The sequence below is a fragment of the Caloenas nicobarica genome, chromosome 2 (genome assembly GCF_036013445.1).
Source record: "Caloenas nicobarica isolate bCalNic1 chromosome 2, bCalNic1.hap1, whole genome shotgun sequence".
In the NCBI taxonomy this organism is placed as follows: Eukaryota; Metazoa; Chordata; class Aves; order Columbiformes; family Columbidae; genus Caloenas; species Caloenas nicobarica.
The window spans coordinates 140,619,874-140,642,968 of record NC_088246.1 but is presented as its reverse complement, the minus strand read 5'-3'; the positions used below and the strand labels follow the sequence as shown (position 1 = coordinate 140,642,968).

General features: G+C 40.3%; 1 protein-coding gene across 2 annotated transcripts; it reads right to left on the bottom strand.

Annotated features, from left to right (window-relative positions):
* Positions 1 to 658: 658 nt before the first annotated feature.
* Positions 659 to 19,944, bottom strand: NDUFAF6 (NADH:ubiquinone oxidoreductase complex assembly factor 6). 2 transcript variants are annotated; one of them, XM_065628220.1, is made up of 9 exons: positions 19,775 to 19,944; positions 15,815 to 15,914; positions 14,814 to 14,936; positions 11,552 to 11,608; positions 9,902 to 10,004; positions 6,812 to 6,945; positions 5,044 to 5,145; positions 1,288 to 1,344; positions 659 to 787 (listed from the first exon to the last, which is right to left on the bottom strand). In XM_065628220.1, exons 1-9 carry the CDS (start codon positions 19,942 to 19,944, stop codon positions 659 to 661), a joined length of 975 nt encoding a protein of 324 aa, XP_065484292.1. The 2 variants fall into 2 exon arrangements, with proteins under 2 accessions (XP_065484292.1, XP_065484293.1); XM_065628221.1 differs by lacking the exon at positions 19,775 to 19,944 and having other exon boundaries at positions 15,811 to 15,909.
* Between the last annotated feature and the right edge of the window lie 3,151 nt (positions 19,945 to 23,095).

Here is a 23,095-nt window from a genome sequence, read left to right as displayed (position 1 = left end):
TAAAGCTGTCCTCACCTGACCTAGAGTCACTTCAACGCTCCATCTCAACACGCAGTTCAATCATTTCTGTACTACAGCTCTGTTTCACCATTCTGAAATTCTACATAAGCACTACGTAACTGAAACAGCTAAAGCTTTTCCTGACAGTTTCTTGCATTCAAATATATGTGCTCATTCTTCCAACTATGAAGCATCACTAGTACTTGCAAGAAGTCTGCTCCTTGCACTAAAAAGAATTGCTTGGCTGATTTGTAAGGCATTTACTGTAACTGCACAAAGCAGTCTTTTTTGTTTTTGTCTTTTTTTTTTTTGTCTTTTTTTTTTTTTTCAGTAAAGTGTCAGAACTGTCAGAAGTATCCATTAGCACAGAATTTGTCCAAAAAGAATTCTATCATATGGCTGTTATTACAGGAAAGACAAGAAAAGTAATCTCAGACAAGCACAGATGACTTGGCAGGCATGTGAAGCAAAGATATCAGCCTAATATTCCAAGAACAAACTTAACTACTGCCAGCAAGCTGACAGCTACAGTTCATGCGCATCTGCTGTTTCTCATGAACTGCACTTTGCAGAAGTGTGAAGTTAGACACTTAACAATTATATCAAGTTAAGACATTAAAGAAAATCTCAGCACTCTGAGCCCATATTAAAAAAAAATTTAATATGTTTTTTTCCAAGATCTAATATATAAATGCAATGGTAATAAGGTATTCTTCTTTTGTAAGCTTGGATGAAATATATTGAAGTCCACTTTTCGCATATTACGTAAATAATCATCTAAAGCAACCTAGAAAAGAAGAAAAAAGTTTATTCCATATGGTGCACACAAATAACTGGGCATTAAATTTAAAAAGCAATACATGAAACTGAATGGGGAACTGCAAAAAAGGCTTGACAGCTTGCCTGGTTTATTAAGTGGTAGCATAACCATCACATTCAAAGGATATAAAAAAGGCATGTTTTGTGAAGAGAAGCATTTTTTACTAGACCAATCAGCATACAAGAAAATTAGACAGGATTTTGGGTTCTTGCATCAGAATGATGGTTTATGAATATCTTGGGTGAAATCATGTAGTTAAAGAAGAACGATTAGAAGTGTTGATCAAAATTATGAGGTTCCACAGTGAGACACACATTATGATATTCAAAAGTTTTAGGTATAACACCCTCCCAAAAGAGACACATGAAGCATTAGTTAATCATGCTTAATTTGGTACTCTACTCTTCACAAACATATTAGCACAGAAATGAATCCATCACTTAACGAGTGCATGATATCACACCCACCGTACAGAAAAAAGCAGGATATGCCTTCACAGGAACTTTCTTACTGAAAGATCTAGCCTGAAAGTAAATGGGGTAAGGTGGGAGAAAACAAACAAACAAACAACAACAAACAAAACAAACTTATTAAGAGAACATAACATTTGAGATTAAACATCAATTACTATATATAATGGTTAGAGCTAACAGACTGTATTACAACCTTCGTCCCTTTTTATTTTAACATCCTGAAACTATAATTTTACGTTATGTGCAAGCCAGCACCACCCCTCACTGTATGCAATAGTAATTACACAGAAAGTAGGTAATACTGGGAGAGACCTGCTAAAGTTCTTGTATGTTTTGACAGCCTTACAGTTTACAAATAATAATAAACCAATGTAAATTAGCATCTATTGTTCTGACAAAGTTCCAAGTTGCACCTGATTTAGTAAATACAGTGCAACACTTTTTCCCCCCACCAAATATCACTTCGCATCCCAAGCGACAGAAATGATGGAAGACCAGAAATGCATTTCTGAGTGCATCTTTTTAGTCCGGTGTTGTTTTCAGTCCCAGAAGTCCAGTTATGCTCCATTTACATTTATGAGACTCTGAAAGGATCTCAACACCTCACGTCCACAGTATCTAAGTATAAACAGAGTCTAAACCATGGCTGAATCAAATCTATAATTTAAACCCACGTACAACTCAGGCACACCTAATAGAGCTGAAGCAAATCTTCCTGTAATGCTTGTTTATAAATACAAAATCCCTCATTTTGCCTTATTTTTTTTACAAGTTAAAAACCAAACCAACCAACCAGCCAACCCCTTATGAATACTGATGAGCATGCATGAGTTTCTATTTGTTATCCACGGATCTTTCCAGACAACTGAGAAAATCAGGCTGAAACTTCAGTAGGGAAAAATACTGTATCTTTTCAGAGGGAAAATCTTGAGATGTAATAACATGTGCGTGTGTATGTCTATATATACACAAAGGAAAATCCTCCTCCCTGATCTAATGCTCTGCCTTACTATTATTAATTGCAAGATGAAAAAAGAAAGTAACCTTGCTTGACCTTCTTAACCCAGAATGCATTTTATCTCATTCAGAAAGCATTTTATCTTCCTTGGTAATTTGAGTCCCTAATGACCTGGCATTGAGATAAATGCAAAAAAGCCTAAAGGAGACCTTCTTTATAAACAGGAATGGGAGAGGGAATGCTTAAGAGAGGGACACGTAAATGTATTCACAGGCTTTCAAAAGGATCACCGTGGGACTGACAGAGCACATTTATTATATGCTTTTAGTCTAATAAAACACACAATTCCTAAAGAAAACTCCAGTCTCCATTACCTAATTTTGCCCTCTGCTGGTCATCAGTCGCAGTGTCAAGAAGAGCTGACCACACTTCAGAAACTTTTATCCCAAGATTAAGTGCCCCATTACTACAGTATGCTCCATATAATATCGCTGAGAATTTAGCATTTGAGGATAATGTTTCTTCTGACTGTGAAATGGGGCTGGTAACTGTTACCCTCGTGCTCCAAAATATGTGGTTTGTGGACCAAATGCTGAGATTGTTGAAACCTCTCTGCAGGGTTTAAACTTTACCCTACCCTGTAATTCCAACTAAGACAGAGGGCAGGTGGCTGTAAAGACCCTCAGGCAAAACAAGACTGATTTTATACAAGAGAACAGATGCATTTAAAGGCACCAGCCCATTACATACACCTGAAGTCTTGAAATACCGAGCAAATGTTGCCAGCGAAAGCCCATTTCATCCATTAGGGGAGAAAGTATCTTTACCCTTGCATTAGCAAAGACCATCTGATTATCAAGGAGGCTAATACTCTGTTATTACTGCCAGTTATTGACAGTTCAAGTGATTTGAACACTCTAGAGATCCTGCACTGTCAATTATTCTTCACTGATTATGATGGAGGCTGGAAGCAAGTATTCAGAGAGGATTTTTTAAATTTTAATTAAGGTGATATAACCCATGCATTTAAAAAAAAAAAGAGGGAGGGAGGGGAAGGATGTCAAGATCAAGCTTCAATTTAATAAAATGCTAATACTGCCCTAATCTGGTTTCCTTGTGTTTATACTTTTCTGTATATTCTCCAATTACATGATCACATTGCATATTTTCCATAGGACCCTCCCAGTGCATAACACAGGCAGGGCTCTAGGAATGGAGTGGGAAGGAAGGGGTTGGGAGGCAGGGGGGTCCAACACACTAAGAATTATCGGGTTATCTGAAAGGCTCTGAAGAACTGAATTCTCTCCCTGCTTCTGTCCCAAAGTTTCCATGCAACACCAGCAACCAAATTTTAAGCAGCTGGACAATAAATACATGTAGTTCATTTTCCATGCCTCCCATCCCTGATATGAGGCATTTCAGGCCAGGCACTTGGCATTTTTGTAAGCCACAAGTGCAACCAAAGCGAATGTGTTGTATATACTGTGCGTTATGGGTTGAAGGGTGGGGAATAGAAAAAGAAGAAAAATCAAGGTATTTCAGCTTGAGCGAAGACAGTGGACGGTTTTGACCTTGGATTTTTGTCTCTGTTCCCTGCTTCTAAATGGAATAAACCATCCCCCTGGGCATGTGACAACAAAAACTGAGACATCAGGTGAAATGACATGAACAGGAATGCATTAAGTGCAAATTACAGTCTGTATTAAAAATAAAGCCCAAGGCTAAAAATTATTAACAAAAAATAAAAACATTAATCAACTAACTAACCACTGACTGAACAAACCAGAGCTGCCTCATTTTACCTTCAGAAAAATGAAGAAGGGCTCTCCTGTCTCTACTGCATAAAAAACAGTGTGATCACAGGTCAATGCTGCAATTGAGGAATTATATTAATGGTGTAAATACAGAGATAAATCTGGCATTTCTTTCCTTTGAAGTGGTATCTTTTCAGACCACCTTGACTGGAAGTACTGGATGCAATACTCAAAGTATATGCATACACAACTTGTAGACATAAGAAATTCTTTACAGTGCTTCTTGCAAGGTTTTCCAGACAAAGGCAGACACAACATCGCTGACAAAAAATCTTTTTGCTTTTTTATTATGTACCAACAAGCAATTCAGAGTGTAGCTTTAAAAAAAAAAGAGTATAAGAGAAAAATAGAGTACGACTCTGCAGTTCTTCAGGATTCATTATCCACTGGTCCAATCAAATAAAGTCTTTCTTAATTCACTTGGCTGTGAGACAGGAAAGAAATAAACAGAAAGCACCTCTCCCAACATAGCTTTGAGCATGGCTGGTCACGTCAAGGAACGAATCCCCCCTCCCACACACAAAGCAGCAGTTAAAGGCAACACGCTCTGCTTGCCTGGCAGCTCTTCCACCATCCTGTGAAGTACCATATGCACAAGTGCTTTATATGGTGCTGATTCTACGCTGGCATAAAGTTGCATTTATAAAAGTCTGCTTGAAGTTTCTCTCCCAGTAATCAGGCTTTTAGGCAGTATTTACATATATGCAATTTGACCTGGCTGTCAGTAAACTGCCTCCTGTACATACAGATAAATATAATATTAACACAGAAGTAGTTGTAATATTTAAAGGTTTTGTGTGGCCGTGTTGTTTTGCTTTGTGTTTGTTTGGTTTTAATTTAAACTCTCAAAGTAATTAAAGGTAAAACATTTGAAATTAAGTACGCAGCTCTAGGTCTTCCTACAACACATGCACAATGCTTTGTGAAGATTAGAATCAATTATGTTTATTTAAATAAATAAAAGGGAAGGAATCTCACATGTTCTAGATGAATATGGGCCTGGCTGGCAATGTCGTATATTACATCTCTCACATTTTTCTCTTGCTTGCCTCTTATGAAATCCTCTTGTGAAACTCCATGCTAGACATAGGAAGGAAAATCAAAAAGAGAAAAAAACCTCAATAAATATCAAGTTTCCATTTTAGGTTCTCAAAAACCTGTCCCAACAACCAAACTAACGACACAAGACTGAACCAGCCTAAATGTTTTAGCATTGCCCCCTCCTTTTTTATTTCCCCCACTTGGAAAAAAAATCAAGAGAACAAAGAGAACAGTCGGTACATACTCTGTCTGCATGAATTTGATCCCCAAACACTTTGTGGTCAGTCAGATAACCGAGTCAGATTTTAAAGTTTTGGGAATTTAGATCAGTTTAGATGCCCAATTTCTAAAACCATACTCCAGGAATTGATATTAAGCAGCAGAAAGCCAGTAACGGCTAACACGGAAGCCATGCTGGCTGATGAAGTAAATAATTATCTTGAGGTTGGTGTGCACAATCAGCTTCACAATGAAAAAACCCAAAACCACTCTAAATAAACCCAACCAAAACATCTCAACAAAACCCCCCAAAAAACAACCTCAAACTTATTCTTTGACTGTAGTGACCAATATAAGACATAATATGGTATATTCAGAATTGCACCGGAGACAGGGACTTCAGTGGAACTGCGATACTTGCCAGCAGCCGAAATGCTTACAAGACACTCAGTCTGCACAGAAGGTACACAAGCTGTTTTTGCAGTTTCACTGTAGAACACCTTCCGTGGCAAGGAATGACTGTGATTTTTTAGGATATGTTTGAAAAGCTGAAAATTTGGAAGGCCTCCCGTACCATCCAGTCCCAGAAGGGCTGAAAGCAGGGTGCAGCTCCTCTCTGCAGTCTTATAACCCTGACCTATGTTAATATCTAAGTTTTTTGCAACTACCTAAATAACTAACTTCAAATCAAAACTTTCGATTGTATTGAAAAGATATCCAGAAAACACTTACACAACTGCCTTAAGCATCACCAGCACTGCAGACATTTTGGTTAAGTATAAAAAGAACAGCATTAACATTTAAAAATATAGATTGGAGATGAAGGAATAACAGCTGCGGTGCCTATAGATATAGACCGAGAACACTAATAAAAAAATCTGAGTTTTAATCCCATTTTATCCAAATTGCAAGATCTGCTAAATTCCAATGCAAAATAGGTGTACAGTTTAAATTGGAGGACTATACCATCTCCTACAGCAACATCTGGAAAGTATGCTTATAGCTATCAAATATGTAACCAAAAAAAACCAGAAAACCACAACCAAAAAAACCACCAGTACATTTATGAAAAGGGAGTAAAGAGAAATCCAAGCAGGTTGTTCAGAAGTAAAATTTCTCACAATGCTTCCTTTATGGGGATAGGGGGAAAAAAGACAAACCAAACCAAATCAAACCAACCCTCCAGACAAATGACACCATATGTGTATCTCTACACGTTAATGTAAAAATTCCTGAAAGGTAAAATATTACTACATTTAATAAAAAATAAAATAAAATAAAACTTAGAAACCCTAGAGTTCCATGAAGGTCACTCATCTCACCTCCCAAAGGATATAAAACCATGACAATGGTAGGCACAACAGAAAGAAGTAAAGAAAAAAGATGTTCTGTTTCTGGCCTAATAAATTATGACCTCATATCTAGCATTGAGAGACACAGTCAGAAACACTATATTGTTCAACTCCAGACAACTTGCTTCTCTTACCAACATACAAATGTCCATGGGAAGAAAGACCTTTTGTCTTGCGCTATGATATGGAGTTGCTCTCAAACAGGTAACTATGCCTTGTGCTTTCCCGATGTGACTGGCTGCATGGTCGGCATGGATGTCCCTCACACCTAAAATTGCAGAAATTACATGTTCAGAAAGATAATTTTAGGCCTTTTGAGGGGTATAGTCTTCCCTGATGTGTACCACAGTCATATTTAAGGAAAACTGTGTTGCTCCATGATAGAATTGTCTATGTTCATAAACTGCCTTGAGATCTCATCTCAGAGGTGCAAAGCAGGAGGCAAATTCATTGGTTTCCACATTTAGGAGCAAGATGCCTCTTGGCTTGTTGCAGTTTCTGCTGCAAAGGGTGGCACCTGTTCAGATACAATACATCAGTACACAAACTCATTTTCATTGGCATGTCCTGTCCCAGAATAACTGTATTCCAAGAACTGCTTTTCTTGCCAGAAAAATCATTCAAGTGTGAGATTCCTGACAAGCAGTAGTGCTTACAGCACGTTTTCAAGATTAGCTGCAGCTGATTCAGCAGCATACTGAAGCCAAAGAGAAGGGTCCTAAGCTTCCCCCCGAACCCGTATTTCTGCCACCTTGTGCTGTGACTGGCAATGAGGCAGCAGCCCGGCAAACCGAATCAGATCACCAAAGCAACTGAAAACTAACTTTAGTTACTGCATGGTCATGCAACAGTGCGAACTGTGAGAGGGAAATGAGAGGGACAAAGCAGCAGCATTGCTCTTCATGGCGAGACCATACAAGTTTGTCTTAGACTGATCATAAAGCCACAATGTTTTCACAGGATTGAGAAAAGTTAAAGGAAAATGGAAATTAAAATTAATAAAAGAGCTAACAGAAGCAGCGTTCTACAAAGGAAGGAGGATACAAGAATTGCAAACCAATGAGCCTGACACCCAAAAATCATTAATATACTGGGCGTACCAGATTCACTTCCTGAGCCTTAGAATCATAGAATCATTTTCATTGGAAGAGATGCTCAATATCGAGTCCAACCATTAACCCAATGGTGGCAATAAACCATGTCCCTAAGAACCTCATCTATATGGCTTTTAAACACCTTCAGGGATGGTGACTCCATCACTTCCCTGGGCAGCCTGTTCTAGTGCCCAACAACCCTTTCCATGAAGAAAGTTTTCCTAATATCCAATCTGAACCTTCCCTGGCACAACCTGAGGCCATTTTCTCTCATCCTATCACTTGCTACTTGGGAGAAGACACCAACACACTCCATGCTACTCCAAGTTGCTGTGATGGCAACTACATCATAGTTTTTCTGCAGCACGACCCTTGCATGGGTCTCAGAAACCCTTTCAAAACAGTGGCTATAAGACTACACGGACTTATTTTGGCAATGGCAGTAGAAAGCAGAGTGTGGCTAGGAGGAATCAATGGATATAACTTACTGATACTGACTGGGCAGCTCAGGCTTTACATATAAACTAAGAATAAAAATAAAATAAAATCTAAAAAATAAAAGAGCAGCTGAAAGAGTTACTATAGCAATGACTTGTGCTCAACCTGGAAATACGTCCCAGAAGTGAGGTTCTGAAAAAGTGTAACAAAATTATTAGTGGAACCAGACTCCTAACTACTCAGGCAAGGAATCAGAGACCACAATATTAATATTTTTAAACGACAGGAGCTAGGATGAAGTACCAGGATGTTGGACAAGATTATCAGTCAAAATGAGCTTGACAAAAGACATAAACGGAAATCATGAAGAATAAAGCAGCACTGCAACTAGGAGGGATACACACAAAATGGAGACAGGTCAGGAATAAAGAAGCTAAAAAGCAAAAGAAATTTAGCAAACATGACCTGTAGTGAAACCAGGTCCACTTACTCTACAAAAGACTGCTGATAGGAAACAGCCAGAAAAGGGCTGTGTTCAATTAATTTCTCCATTTGTGGAAAAAAACACAGAGTTAACTGTTTAATATGCAGTGAAGGACTTTTCCTTAGATATTTTGTAACATTGGTATATTTAAGAGAAGTTCAACATGACAATAGGGAAACTAGAAAATACAGAGCTCCCATAACAGATTTTCAAGAACAGGATCATCTGACTTGTATCATGACTAAACTTCTTCAGGATCGAAGACATTTCTCAGAATGGAAGACACTGGTATTTCTCATGCTCCTACATTTCTTCAGTCAGGAGTTCAGGACGACACTTGGAACATTTCACTGATTTCCTACTGAGGAAGTGAACATCAGATGTTAAGAGACTGGTTCCTCATTTCTTCCTAAGAAGAATGTGCTCACCGTATCTTTTTACTTCTCTCTCTTTTTTCTTTTTAAACTCTTTTAACCTCAGCATTGGCCTTTCATCAGACTAGCAAGAGGAAAATATCACTACTACAATACTAAATACTACTAAATAGTAGTAATTCTCACATTTCTTTTATGTCTGAGATCATACAGGGAATGCTTTCACAATGCAACAGACACCTAAAAGAAAGTTACCCTTTTCTTCACTGCAAATGAACATTTCTTTTCCAGTCTGTGACTCTTGTGTTAGACATGACACAGATACTAGCTCTTAACCACAGGGATCATATCAGGAGGAGGATTCAGACCCAAATTTAAATCACCAAAGGAAGTTCATAGGTTGGGAAGTAAGCTGTTTAAAAATAACCAGTGTACATCACACAATATAGAACAATGGCAGCAGAATAACTACAGCACTTTGTATTATGACAGGTGGGACAATCAGAAAATATAGTGAAGAGCTGAATTTACCACATGCTGAAACAGGAGCAAGAAAAGAGAAAACAAAGCAACAAAGAACAGAGCAGTAGGAAACCGTACTTCAATGAGCTTTCCGCTGAGCAGCTTCTAAGGAAAATACGTAGTTCTAGGACAGGTGCAGTATGAGTCCAGATTTATGGTTAAGCATTCAAAAGATATCTGAAGTATTACCTAAGACAACCTCTACTGAAAGTAAACTCCCGTGGAAAAAGAGTGGGCTTCTTGAAACATCAATAAACGTTCTACCTCCACTAATGAGTCATCAACAAAATCTAAAAAGGGGAAAACACCTACCCAGCATTTCCAAGGTGAGGTACAAGAGAGCACTCTGAGTGTTCTCAGCATACGTTTCAAGCTCCTGGATGTTATGGTATGCTCTGTCATCCAAATTCTTCTCCTGTAATATGAACAGAGAAGTTCAGTAAAACATAACTGCTATTTGTACAAATTTATTACTACAGTCATGTCAGCCTAATCCACTGTTAGAGGAAAAAAAAATATATAGAAAGACAGTATAAGCTCAAATAGGAGTTGTCATTAAAGCTTACAGCAAATGCAACATAGCCAAATAACTACATGCAACTGCAGCCAAGTCTGGTTGCAAATGTAATTTTTTGCAACAATAAGAAATCAGAATTCTTCATTAAAAAAGATACAGCCAAAACAAAACATCATATGGTATTCTTACACTATGGGGCTGCTAATTTTAATGCTTAATTTGCATATGAAGCACAGAGAAATTTAGATAAATAGGAATGTATTTAAAATATGCACAAAAATCAATCCATCTTGTATGCGCACAAGTTTCAGCCATATGCAAACACTCCCAAAAATATAACATCCTCCATCATTCTTTCTGTCCTCGTTGCTTTTGTGGTTGAAACATATCAGTCTTAAGATTGAAACCCATCCTAAGATTAAAAAACTCTTAAGTCTTCCACAGCAATGACACTATGGGAGTAACTGACCATCAATTTTCTCCAGGTGTAACTTCATGAGACACTAACTCCAGCAGCAAAGCTAGCTTAAGAAATTCCTGCCCTCGACTATTCATTCTTGCCCTTGTGTGAGAGTTAGTAGCAGCATCACTGTACCAGTGAAATTCTTCCTCTTGTTTTTTCCCAGAAAAAAGGGTGGATATTTTAAAATTCATGTGATTTGAATGCTCCGATTTACAGCACTGCTTAGAAAAATCTCTACAGCCATCATAAAGAGAAGCAGCAAAGTGTGGCAGAAAGGTTCAGATGGGTCATTTAATTTTTGAGATTTTATATCCATGACTAATCACAAGAGGCGGCTATTTAGGGGCAAAATTCACATGGTAAGAAAAAAGCTGAAGAGTAATAAGATTTGTGTGACTTTTTGCAATATGCAAATGCTCTTTCTCTTGGGGCAGGATTGGAATGGCACAAAAAGAGACCATGTATGAGTTTCTCTTCTTGCACATCTTCATTTCCATTTCTATTAAAATGTAGTTTTCCAGACTTGTTAACAGTTGCATATGGAGATCTTACTACTTAACCTCATAGGATGGAACATCCCTCACTTAAGTACAGAAAAGGTATTTAAATGTAACTCCTGATGGATTACCTCTAGGGGTAACAACTTCAAATCAGGAATAGAGACCAGGAACAGAAAACATGAGCACAAATACACTGGTTATCAGAGCAAGAAAGATGTGGATTCTCAAACTACATCTATTTAAAGCAAAAATAAACACAGGATTCTATTAGCCATTTTGGCCAGAAAGAGCAGAAATTATGAGCGGGAGCATCAAGGGAGAATTAAAAGGAACTATAGCAGTATCATTCTTAAAGAGAAATACTACTGTCTGGAAAAGATTAATTACTTGAGCTTCTGTTTTACACAGAAACACATAAAAATAAGGGGAAAAAAACAAATATGACTAAAACCAGAATCAGTCTTTGACTGGTAAATACTTACTCTTTCATCAATGATCTTCATGAACCACATCTTAGTCAAGTTATGCCTCTTGACAGCCTGAAAATTACAAAATAAAACATCCATGTTAATGTACACAAAGTGATAGTAGTACTGCATTCTGAAGGCTGAAATATATTTTAGATAATCCTTTTCTTACAAAGATTATATTCACTGAGTTAAATCAAGGTGGCGTGTCAGTAGAAAACAAGAATCTTCTTCAAATACAAAAATTTTCAACCAGCGTTTGTTACAAGTTGTTGCACACAAAAACCGAAATCCTGGACATCAAGCCAGTTAACTAAAAACATCTAATTAAAAACATTTTTGAGAGTAATTTATCCTTTCATGGAGTTACATGTTCCCACAAAATATTTGCAGATAACTATATTCACTCTCCAAATAGAACACAGCTTCCTCCAGAGTCAAGCAAAAAAAAAATATTTCCCCTGTAAACTTCCAAGAAAACGTCAGTACAACATACCAATATGTACTGTCAAGACAGCATCCTAAAAACAATATTATGAATATTATGGCTTTGTTTAAAAAAAGTATCCCACAGTATCTCATATGCACACATTCTTCTTTTTGGCACTTACCGTGTATTTGACACTGTTCAAGTACTAGTTCATTCTATCAAATTACCTTCAGTCCTCTTACATACACTAAGTTTTGCAGACTACACTGTAGGAAAGGCTACAATCACACATATAGGTATTTATAAACAAAATTTAACCTTACTGCTGAGCAGAGCTCACACAGTGTCACAGCCGTTTCTGCTCCTCACACTGCCCTGCCAGCAGGTGGGCTGGGGGTGCACGAAAAGCAGGGAGGTGACACAGTGGGGACAGCTGACCCCAGCTGACCAAATGGAGATTTCACACCATACGACATCGTGCTCAGCAATAAAGCAAGGGGGGAGGCTGGTGGGGCTGGGGGCCTGCTGCTCAGGAACTGCTTGGGCATCCATCAACTGGTGGTGAGCAATTGTTTTCATTTGCACCACTGTCCTGGGGTTTATTTTTCTATTCGTTATTTTTTATCTCTTTCCCTTTTCTCCTTTCCTTCCTTTCCAATTCTCTCCCACATTCCACCGGGGGAGGCTGAGCGAGTGGCTGTGTGGTGCTTATCTGCCAGTTGGAGTTAAACCACAACAATGTTTTGGGTTTTTTAAAAGTTAGTCTTCTGCTAATAAACATTTCCACCCCACCTTGATACACACACAAGCAGCCTGAAATTAAAAGTGGCTGAAAGAATAAATACAATCATACCTGACTCAATCAGACAACTAAATGAGAGACTACCTTCAGAAACAAAACAAATTAAGCTACGCTAAAGCAAGTACAGCTCCTTGGAAAGGAGAGAAAAGCATTTTGAGAGAAAACAGTCTTGTTCCTTGGAAGTTTACTATATGCTGGAAGAGAGACAGAAAGAAGGAAATAAAAAGCAGAGGCACAGACAGATTGACATGCAAAATGAGCAGTTCTGCATTTTAGTGTCTGCATTAAAATATCAACCTAGGTGCGTCTTTAACTGCCATAATCCCATAAAAAAGCTCACAACATCTGCTAGTCTTCCTTCTAACTGTACGAAGGCTTTGTTGTGGCTGAAGCACACACTTTATCTGAGCTGGAGACACCTATGAATAGCCTGGGTCCTCCTAAACGTGACTGTAACAGGTGTTTTTCTTTTATTTTACTTCTTAGGTTTACCTATATTTTCTCTTAGTTAAACAAACTGTATCTTGTTTAAATCCCGATTTTAATGTAAATGCAAGTGTTGATAGACAGGAACAAAAGCTCACCTATGCTTTATTTCACATTTAAAGGAGGAAGAGTCAGCGAGAGGCTGCAGTTTCAACATTGCCAAAAAACACTGGAAGAGGATTTGGGAAGGATTCGTTTTTGTGGTCCCAGAGGTGCAGCAAAGCGGATGCAAAGCAAAGACGGCAACAAGTGAAATGCTCTAATCCCGCAGGAATTGCATTGTTTTAACCCAGTGTTACAGCGAGTGTCCTGCTTTTCCCAGGATTTCAACACGAAGAATGCAGATGAATACTTGCATGAAGACTCCGTGTTTCACTGCCTATTTTTCAACAGGTCCATAAACCTAACTGGCTATGGGATCTATGTTAACTGTATTCAGCTACTGAGATCTAGACAAACTGCAGCTTTTCCTGTCCAGAAGCTCAGGGATCCTTAGTTTAAATGCAAGTTGTGATCTTACAGAGTAGATGCCTTACGGTAGCTGCTCTTTTGGAAGGTTCTAAGCCACTTGCTTTGGCCCATGGCCTTAAGATAAGTTAGTATGGAATTTCCATCCCCAAAGAAATTTAAAATTCAACTCAATGTGACCCTGACAACCTAATCTAGCTTTGATGTTAGACCTTCTTTGAGTGGCAAGTTGGACTAGATAAGAGCCAGAGATCCTGACCAACTAAATTATTCTGTGGTTCTATATCAGCATTAAGAAGAAATCCATTTATACTGCCTTCAGACCTCCAATCATCCATCAAACGTATCAACGACAGTCCTAACTAGAAATAAAAAAATGTTGCAAGAAAGCCTCTGTTTCTTTGGCCGTGTCCAGCAGAGGAACAGATTGGTAGGTGTACTTCATGTGTAATCTTCTAGTGCCTGCAGAACTCTGACATCTTAGTAAACTTTTAAACAGTTTATTTAAAAATAAACTGTTAAGTTCACAAGTACATTCCCTGTTACTCAATGCACACAAAAGGATTTGTGCAAAACATAATACATAAATAGAAGTCAGCAAGCAACTTGTGATGTGAGGAGAAGAATGTGTTAAGATTCTTCCTGTTATCCTAGGTATGAAGGTCTTGGGCTTTTCCTCATATCCTATCTGCTACTCTGTGCTTAGGCTCCTGTCTTTTTGTACAGCTTAATCTCTTCAGGTAGGACTAGCACTGGCTCAGGAAAGAACGCTTATGTGTTTCTCTTGCTATCAACTTACAGCTTACCAAAATTTCCTCTGTCCTTCATCTAAACAGAAGAGAAAAAAAGAGATGGTTCACAGAAGTCTGACCCTTCACATAGGTCCTACCTAAATATCCTCCTTTTCCAACTCTGTTCTTTCATTGTAGGTAACATAAAACACCAAACAGACACAAACGCAAGTTACATTACCTCTTTTTTAAAAAATAATGCTGTTAACTATGCAACATTAGTCACACAAAACGATGAAATTTTTCCACACAGTAATATTTTAGTTGAGTGAACTTTAGGACAATAAAGGTGTATTTTACCCTCCACAGTTCTGTAGCAACTGGCTGATGTGGTGGGTTATCACAGTATATATTTTCCACAGCCTCCCTCCAGAACTGCATTCGCATCAAACCTGTAGTCTTCTGAGTTATGGAGTCTTTAATCTGGAAAGGATACATCTGGAGTGAAATTCAGAGTGTCTTTAAGGCACATGGTTTATCTACACTGAAAAGACAGACACAGGACATAGCCAAACTCAGTAGAGGAAGCACTCAGTTCTGAATTTATATTTATTCCTCATAAAGCGTATGAACGTACAGAGAGTAAAACAAGTCTTCACCACAACCCAGGGAGATTGAGTCCTGGGTGACGATCACCTTGGCTTTGTCCCCAGCAGGACAAGCAGCAGTGGTGGCAGCAGCAAGAGAGGGCAGTGCCAGCAGCACAGCCCAGAGACTCTGACCTGGCATTTTGCTCGGCCAGCGCATTTCCTGAACTGTTCCTTTCTGGCAGGTGTTACCAACTTTCCCAGTTGCACCGGCAGCTTCTGGGCACCTGGCAAAGGGGAGAGACTGCAGCCACTCCCCTCCCACAACTCTCTAATTATTGTACACACTTCCCTCTCAGCAGCCTTTCCATTACCTGCCTTCTGCCAACAAAGACCTGGAACTGATTGTATCACCCAAGTTTCTGACAGACCTTCTACAGATAGGATTTGGCTGCACTTTATCAACTTGGTCACTGCATGAGAAGCCAGGACATAGATGCAATCACACAACGGTGTCAAGGACCACAGCCTGTTTGCTATAATTTAATTTTAAAATTCACAACAAAGAGGAAAGTCAGAAAAACTATATACCTAAACAAAATAAATTGGGAGAGGCTGGCTACTTTCAAAGGACCATTCAAAACTAAAGGTTTGTATTGCACTCCTCATAATAAAAAAGTTATTCTTGGCAGAACACCACCTGCTAGTGTAATTTAGGATATTGAAACTGTTGTTTTAAATTTCCAGAGTTCACAAATATATTTTAATACCTGCCTGAGCCAGTTCCACATTGAAGGCTCTCAAGGCAAAAGCAGAGGTTCGAGATTCCGCAGGCAACAGCAGAGAACACAGAAACCCTTCATAGTCACGCTTTCTATAAAAGGATGAAAAATACATTTATTATTTATAGCTCCATGTAAATTGGGCATGCTATTGCTTAGCAATGAATTCCTAAAATAGTAGCGACAAGTTGTAGCTCAAAATTCTGACTTTGCGAAAATAGCAGCTTATTTTAAAATAAGACATACTCCACAAGAGAAGGGATGCTGTCTGAACTTTCAGTGCACCTCTCAAATCCAAATCTCAAGATATTTGGCTAAAGGCATGGAACAAGGCCGTGGCAGAACTGCAAATAGAATCCAGATTGTCCAACTTCCAGACTTCTGTTCCAAACATGAAACCACATTTCTTTAAAAGATCGTGCTTTGGAGCTTGGCAGAAGAGCACTTGCTGGACCAGTAAGTTTTTGTAACTCCATTAAAAGCATAAAACCTCTGTGTCGTGGCAGCTTCAGCACAGGTAACTTGTTGCCAACCTAGAGTGATATGCCTTTGTTTGGCCACTTGGGTGTGCCACTCAATTTAAAAAAAAAATAAAACAAAAAACCACAGCACACAGAATCATCAGTTGAAAAATCGTACATAACTAGCTAACAAAAACACTTGGTCACCTCTGAAAAGCTAAATTGCTTGTTTTGAACAACATTTTTGTGTACTTTCTGATAAGCCTGTAACCTGATTCTTCATTAGAACAAGACTAGCAACTCCAAGTTTTGCTTCGAGAGTGGAAAAGCAGGTGTCCAGGAAAACACATTTACTCATTGTCATGAAGTCTGCTGTTCTTACATGTACTCATATTTCTTTGAATATGAGCTTAAAATAGCAAAGCCACACTAAAACCAAGGGTTATTAGGGTGGCTACTTTCAGCATTGAACAAAAAGTGTTTGATATTTAACAGAGGTTCTTACCCCTACGATACACAGCAGCTGCAGGGGTAAGAATTCTCAAGTTGCAAATGCTTATTTTCACAATAGTTGTGAAACTTGTTTTAGAGCTTGATGCAAATCTAGAAGCATCAACAAAAAAATTATATTTGCAAGTTTCAGCAGGCTTTAAAGGTCACCTTCGTATTAACAGATGCATCAAACTTCCCTCAAGACACTTTCTGAAAAGCTTTATCAGCTCAAAATGTGGTATTTTTTTCAAGGCTGACTGTAGTAATACCCAGTATTGCCCACCCTGGGCAGGGCTGCAAGGTTTACAGACACATTTTCCCAGTTCCAGTTACGCAGTTTGCCTGGGTTGTTCACACAACACAGAACCAGCTCTACTTCCAGAAAGGAAACAAAGAAACACGTTACACAAAGTAAACAGCAGCACAACAGAGAAATTTGTCTTCCCTCTAGTAATGGTGTTGGCATATTGGTGGGTTTTTTCCCCAATTATTCTAAGCTTAAAAATTAAGTGTAGCAAAAAATAGCTAAGGAAAAAAAAAATCACAAAGAAATGTGAATTTTATGCTGACAGTACACCCTTGGACATAACAGTAGAAAATCAAATCCATTAAGACTCAGCCTTTAAAATAAACTTGATATTGCTATAGCTCATGTTCCACCTCAACTCTCTTTGTGTATTAGGGTAAGGAATGAAGAAAAGAGGGATGACCTTAAGTCTGGTATTGAGTGTTTTTCATAGTTTTCCTCTCGAGTAAGTATAAGCTTACATATGAATCCACAGATGGAAGAAAAGTTGGTTATGACCATTACTGGACTTTCAGTATAATGAAAAATTTTATGTCTTAAAAATAATTTCTTCCACATTACAAAACTCCATAATACCACGAAGTCGCAAGCTTGTCTTCCAGAGCAGACATTATAAACAGCAAGAGATGGAAAACATACCTACCAGGGAAATATTTTTAATCAAATAGCTTAAAGCTACTTGTAAAAGAATTATTTAACATAAAATGGAAAACCCAAGAGAAAGGACATCTTGCACACTGCAAAAACTTGTACAAATCTACATTATTACGGCATAACTCAGTTGTTGTTGTTCTTCCTAATGTGTGGGAGACTCAAATTCAGTACCGGGGAGTTGCTGATGCTTGCATAGCCCCAAGTGTTTTATTTCTGTTTGAATAGTAACTCCTTCCTTTTCCTCTTATTTTTTATAAATTTTGATTTCCATGCAATATATTAGCTACTGTGAACAGCAGCTTCAATTAAATGATGCCAAAAGCATAACTACCTGTAATTTTATTATTTTGGATGCTATTATACTTTTATAACTAGTCTTTTTATAGTTTAACAAAAACAACAAGCTTAAATTAAACCATCTCAGCTTCTCTGCCCTGGAATCTAACTATTCTGTTCAGTTATTTGTTACTGAAAATACTAGTATTATGTTAAGTTTACTTGTATATTAACCGTGTATGCAGCCTCTGTTCTCCTGACTAACAGGCAGACAAATCCTGGGCAGAGTAAGCAGGACAACAAAGCTGTAATCTGAAGTTTTACAAAGGAAAATGCAACCTGGCTATGCATTCTGATGGGTCTATAAAGGTCTGCTGCTTGGTGCTGCACAGAAAATTTAAGATTGTCACATTTCTTTCCATTAGTTTTCCTACTTCAGACATTACTGCAGACCACGCACACCTTCGTATTTTTTTACAAGAAGTCACACAGAATCACAGAATGTTAGGGATTGGAAGGGACCTCAAAAGATCATCTAGTCCAATCCCCCTGGCAGAGCAGGAACACCCAGATGAGGTTACACAGGAGGCGTCCAGGCGGGTTTTGAATGTCTCCAGAGAAGGAGACTCCACAACCCCCCTGGGCAGCCTGTTCCAGTGTTCCGTCACCCTCACTGAGAAGAAGTTTCTTTCAAATTTAAGTGGAACCTCTTGTGTTCCAGCTTGAACCCATTACCCCTTGTCTTACTGTTGGTTGTCACTGAGAAGAGCCTGGCTCCATCCTCGTGACACTCACCCTTTACATATTTGTAAACATTGATGAGGTCACCCCTCAGTCTCCTCTTCTCCAAGCTAAAGAGACCCAGCTCCCTCAGCCTTTCTTCATAAGGGAGATGCTCCACTCCATCATCTTTGTGGCCCTGGAGAAGATGATCCTGTTTCACTCTTTCCACACTCATTTGGAAGCCTTCTCCCTGCTTTTGTCAATCATCTAGGACAACTATATCCAAAGAAAAATTAAGTCTTTACAAAGAGACTTGTTTCATTTTTTACTTTGTATCTCTGAACTTCTGCGGACCAGAAAGCAGCTAAGGGGCCCTGCATGCTGGTTATGGCCCAGAAGCCAAGCAGGGAACGCTGTCTGGGCTGCAAGTGTCTGAGCTGCGCTCCTGCTTCTCCTGGAGCATTCTGGATTTGACCAAAAATCCATACTTTTGAAAACCAGACTTCCTCGTCCTGCTGCAGTTAGGTCAGAGAAGCTACTTGAGCTGTCTGCCCAGCTGTCAGATTTCCTCAGCTTTTGCTTGTTTTCCAAGGAGCACTGGCGAGGCTTGGCCATTTCTCACTAGCCAGGAGCATCCGAAAACAGCCATTATCTTCAAACACCCACTTCGGTGATCTTTCTCTTCAAAAAAGCCCAGGAAAAATGAAATGGCAATGCTTTTTCAGAAGAAAAGCAGCTGTGAAAGATGCGGGGGAGAGAAATTGCCGTTTACAGCTTAAATCGTCCACGCAGCTTCAACATTTATGGAGTTTCCGCCGCTCCCACCGGCCCCGCTCGCCTCAGGCCCGCCGGGGTGGCGTTCGGGGCCAGGCGAGGCCGAGGGCGGCCTGGGCAGGAGGGGACAGCCCTGTCACCTTTCCGGGGCGGCTCAGCAGCCGTTCCATCAGGAGGGAAGCGCTCGCCAGCGTTCCTCTGACAGCCCCCCCGAGCCCTGAGGAGAGGAAAACCTCGGCAGCCCCCCCCCCGCCCCGGCACTCACCGCACCAGCTCGGCGCAGTACTGCACCTCTCCTCCGGGCGCCGGGCGGCTCCAGCCCGCCGCCGCCGCCCTCCCGCCGACAAGCCCCGGCAGCCCGCCCCTCGGCGTGCGGCGGCAGAGGCGCTGCCGCAGCCCGGCCCGCGCCACGGCGGCCGCCATGCTGCCCGCCATGCTGCCCGCGCCGCGCCGCGCCGCGCTCCGCCCCGCCCGGCAGCCACCCCGGCCCCGCGGGGCCGCGCCGCTGCGGGCGTCTGGCGGAGACACGACCGGTAGGTGGCACCCGAGAACGCGCGGCTTCGGCCCCGGGGTTTGGTGAGGGCCGCACAGCCTATTGTTGCCGTGAAAATGGCGCCCGCTGTGCCGCCCGTGCCTCAGTTTCCCCCGGTTGCCGCGGCGCGCGGTTTGAGGTGAATTCCTCTGCTCCCTGCGGAACCAGGGACTTGCGGCTTTAAACCTAAAGCCGCCCCCCCCACCATGAGGAGGCTGAACTGTAAAAGTGTCCAAGCTGCGGGCAGTGTGGTGTAGGAGTCTCACAGGAGCAGCCGTAGGATGCGGAAAAGCCTCTGGGCTGTTTGTGTGTGAGGGAGCAGAGCTGGGCAGCCGACCCTGGGCTCAGGCCTCTGTGAAATGTGTTCTAAGTTTTGCAACAGAGGCCATGGTTCCTCCTCTTGGCTGGGAGAGGGACTCCATACTGTACGGCATGGCTGGAGTTTATTTGGAGACAAAATGGTTCTGTTAATCCTGTGCTCATGGACAGAGTAGCTGTGCTCCCTCGGAGTTTAGCCTATGTGTGGATAAGCCAGCAAATACATACAGAAGTGCCACCATGCTTAAAAACAGTTAAAACAAAACAATACCAGCCCAACCTAGTTATTATGACAAGCGACAGCAGTCCGGCTTTTCCTTCTGTCCCCAGCCTTGCCATCCTCTTCCCTGGTGCCAGCTTCGACTTTCATCTTACAGCACAGCCAGTTGGTTGAAGCAGCAGAAGCACACACGTCCACTGCTCCCTTTTGGTTTTCCTGAGTTCGTTTTTCTGCCAGTTCGGTTCCTTGAATCAGTTCACTTCATGGGCAGCTGAGCATCAGCGGCAGCAAAGGGGCGTTAGCGTGAGCGAGGGGCTGTGGGGTGGAGAGGGTGTCTATCTCCCTGTGTGTGGACAGTAATACACACGTTCATTAGCTTAGCTGTAAAGTGAAGCCATGCAGTAAACACAGGGAGAATTTTGAGTGGGCAGCGACGTTCTAGTGACAAGGTATCTCTTTGGAAATGAGGGCAACCCTTTATTTTGTGTCACAGAGATGAGGAGGACACTGACGTTGGGGATCTCACTTAAGCATTATTTAATTTATTGATTAGTGCCTCCTGTGAGTTTACCCTGAGCCTTTCTTCTTCCCTTCCCCTTGTCTCTAAAGTTCTCTTTGTCTTGAAACTCTGGACCTTGTTTTAAACCCTTGCTGTGCTTTGAGCAGGATTTATTGTTTGTCAGGGCACCCAAAGGAGGTCATTTAGCTTTGGGTGGAGGCTGAAACTGCTGTTGTTTAAGTTTTCAGAGAGAACTCCTAGATAAATGAATCCAGCTCTTTCAGCTGCTGCCAATTCCTGGCAGAAGGGTTACATAAACATACTCTAAACCTCAAGGGTATTATAAATAAATCGTATAAAATATTAACTTTCATTAATCTCTGGATGAACCAAAATGGAGCTAAACTGATTTGAACCCATAGTAAGAGAATAATAAACCAGGTGTTGTATAAAAAACGATAATCCCAACCTCTTTCTCAGTGTGCTGAGATTTGTTTCTTATTGTTCCATACCTTTACCGTTCTCAGTAAATTACAATTTTTTTCCTCTAAGCAAATATTTCATGTGTCATGTATAGTTATTGAAAAACTTCTTCAGGTCTGTATAGATTCTAGTAAGTTAGCCTTTTGTTCTGCCAGCACAGTGGGAATAATGACTTGGCTTAATGTTTTAGTGAGTTTTTAACACTGTATATGAAAATTTAAGCTTAATAAGGGGTGTCTACAAACTTTTTTAAATGATCTCATTGTGTTAAAGAGCACATTTCATTACCTTTTGCATATTTCTCTCAGAAGCTGAAAGATGACTGCCTGTTTCTCTGATGCATACTTCTTACTGAATTATTTTATCCCGCTCACCACCTCAGATAAAACTCTTGAAATCCTTGGGCAGCAATGCTAGTGACAGCAACAGCTGGTTTAGGTAGAGATAATTCTGTTATTGCTCCAACCTGGAATTTCTGGAAAAAAATAAAAGTTTTGTATCAGGAAATACCGATCTGTTATAGCCAACCCTTGTTAAAAGAACATCCAGATATTATGTGTCAACATATAACTGAGAAAAAGAGATCCTCAGCTGTCCCATGATGGCCAAACAGAGGCTGAAGTTTAGGAGGTTTACATATATTCACATAAAAAATCTTAATGTAGAGGTGATTGAAGGGAGAGAGACCTGTCTGAGAACATCTGGTGAACGGAGGGTGAGGTGTTCACTGGGGTATGGGAGACTGGCACTGGGAACCCTCTCTGTAGTGACGACAGCAGGAATATGAGCAGTGATCTGACAGGTCTGTTCTCTACACTCGCATGGACAAGGATATACTCTCTGTCTCATTTTCCTCTTCTGAATAATCGTGGATTCATTCCAGTCCCAGAGTTGAGGAAAAATCAGTGTGTAGTAACAGTACTGTTTTCTTCCAGTTCCATGCCACAGTGAGCAGGTGTATGCAGTTATTTTTACCTCAGCTGCTAAAAATATTAAACCAAAAATCTTTGTTTAATGGAGTACACTAAGAAAACATGTCTAACTGCAGTTCTTTCAGTCCTGGCCACAGAATAATTCTTTAATGCATGCGGTAGCAAGCACTGGGCCACTTTAAAACACAGTTTTCCCATTTTCCATGGTTTAAGCATCTAAGTCTTTGATTACAAAGTAGACGGAAAGTTCCAAAAGGATCTTGCAGTGAAGGGGTTTCATCTTTGTTGCTGCTGCATTTGTTTATTTTTTTTAGGTTTGTGTGTAGGTGAGTTGCAGGTAAACTTTCATTTATTTCTTGTTACCATTGTGCTCTTTCACTCCCCACTTTCAAGCACAAATAAAGTTGGTAAAAGTTGCTATGCTGACAGCAGTGGAAGACAAAGGTCTCAGGGATTTACGGACTATGGGACCATTGCGTGCTCCTGGGCTGTGTGCTGCAGGACTGAGCTGGAGCGACTGTCCTTCAGAATGAAACAGCAATTTTTCCTCATCCACCGGCACCTTTGTCAGCCGTGGCCATAATCCGCTGCGCTCAGTAGGA